At 63.3% G+C, this 1814-nt stretch overlaps 1 protein-coding gene across 1 annotated transcript in view; it reads left to right on the forward strand.

The window, feature by feature from the left end:
- Positions 1-1814, forward strand: part of LOC105308021 (collagen alpha-3(VI) chain-like) — a gene marked incomplete at its 5' end in the record, with an annotated part of 45363 nt that overhangs the window by 30672 nt on the left and 12877 nt on the right. Inside the window, one exon of the mRNA XM_023525190.1 lies at positions 626-919. Coding sequence (XP_023380958.1) covers positions 626-919 — 294 coding nt within the window. The remainder of the gene's footprint in view (positions 1-625; positions 920-1814) is intronic.

Genomic DNA, 1814 nt, shown 5'->3' on the forward strand with positions numbered 1-1814 from the left:
GGTGTTAGCGGAGCCGGGTGGGCAGCGCCCCCCGCAGATGGGGACGGCCTGTGCGCACTGCCCGGGGCGGGGGTGGGACACGACGGTGAGGGGCCTGAGGGGGCCCAGAGGTCGCTATCTCATTTGTTCCCCGGAAGAGATGTGAGAAGAGACTGCAGTGTCGCAGGCTGTACGGGAAGGTCAGGGCAGAATGTCCGTGCTCGTGAAGATGCTCTCGGGCTTTGCCCGCGTGTATGGCCAGGGAGGAAGGGCTTTCGCGCCAGGCCCGAAGGTCTCGTGGCTCGAAATCCCGTGGAGCGCACTTCCCCGCGTTAGTGCGCGGGGCCGCGTCATTTCAGAGCATCTCTGTAAGGAGAGAGCTTCTCGGCAGGAAGGAGAGGGAGCCGGGCCCGTCGCTGACGAGCCACGTGATTTTGAGTCACTGCGAATGTCACGTTCGCGGGCGTCGGTGGCTTACGAAACCGTAACCCCGAGAAACTTGAGCAAGAGCTTCGGTCCCGCCACCTCGATGTCCCACCCGCTGTCCGCTGCTTCATGCCTTTCAGGTGTCGTCCCTCACCTGTGTGTTTCGGTCACTCGGGGTTTTATTTTTGCGTCCCCCCCTCTGCTTTGCCGTGTCTTCCAGTTAAGGCCTCCCGAGAGGTGCAGGTGTCCGAGACCACGGAGACCAGTGCCCGACTCCGCTGGGAGAGGCCAGAGCCGCCCGCTCCTTATTCCTACGACCTCACCGTCACCTCGGCCCACGATCGGTCCCCGGTGCTGAAGCTGAACCTCACGGCCACGGAGCACGTCGCCCGGGGCCTGCGTGCCGGGCACACCTACCACGTGGCGGTGGTCTGCCACCTGAGGTCCCAGGTCAGGGCCACCTACCAAGGAAGTTTCAGCACAAGTGAGTACGCGGTCGGCTTCAGGCAGGTCGGTACCCGGTCTGCACGCGGCACATCGGCAGGGCGAGGAGGGAACGGTCCTTCTCCAGCTGCTCTGTTCTGGAGGGATCGTGAAGCTAGGTCAAGGTCCTAGGCATTTTGGTTGCTTCCAACGTCATCATGAAGGAACAGAAGGAGCACGGGGTTCCCCACGAACTGTCGCCCTGCTTTTGGGGTCCTGGGCCCTCTGTGGAGGAAACCAAGTCCATTTGGCCTGAGTGCAGCGCCTTCCTCTTGGGGAAGGATCTGCCCGTGTAACCGGCTGGGGTCGACCGTGCCCCACACCCACGTTTCCAGGAGCAGAAGATGTCACTGAGGGCCGCTGGCTCCTTTGGGAGGAATTGGGGAGCCCACAGTCTCAGCCGTGGGGGCCACGGGGTGTCCACGGCCTCCGCAGAAGGGACATCGGACTCCGCCCACCCCGGTCCCGCTGTGCTGGGCTCTGTCCCCTGCCGTCCTCTGCTGCTGAGTGCTTTTCCTGCCTCGTGTGCTTTCCCAGTCTCTCTTCATGACTCATGCCCCCCCATTTCTAAGTTCTTCTGGGTCCCCCACTTTCTTCTGGCCCCCCACTTCTGGGTGGGGCGGAGAGGCTCACATCCTTTTCTCTCCGGACCAGTGCTGTTCAGATCAAGGGCCTCTGCCCTGGACAGGGATCCCCACCGGTCACCGTGTAATCCGTGGAGATGAGCGATCCACGACCCTTCAGCCCAGGGCTGTTTTCACAGCCGGACACAGAAGCGGCTCCGTGGGGAATGGGCGGGTCTGCGCTAAGTTCAGGGACTTCCTCTGGTCGCTGGTTGGGACGAAGCGGGCTTGCAAACAGTGGGCCGCTGCGTCTCGGCCCACGCGTGTCTGAGCCCGAATCCAGCTTGCCGCCGCCCTTACGGA

This window comes from Pteropus vampyrus, unplaced genomic scaffold (genome assembly GCF_000151845.1).
Source record: "Pteropus vampyrus isolate Shadow unplaced genomic scaffold, Pvam_2.0 Scaffold540, whole genome shotgun sequence".
Lineage (NCBI taxonomy): Eukaryota > Metazoa > Chordata > Mammalia > Chiroptera > Pteropodidae > Pteropus > Pteropus vampyrus.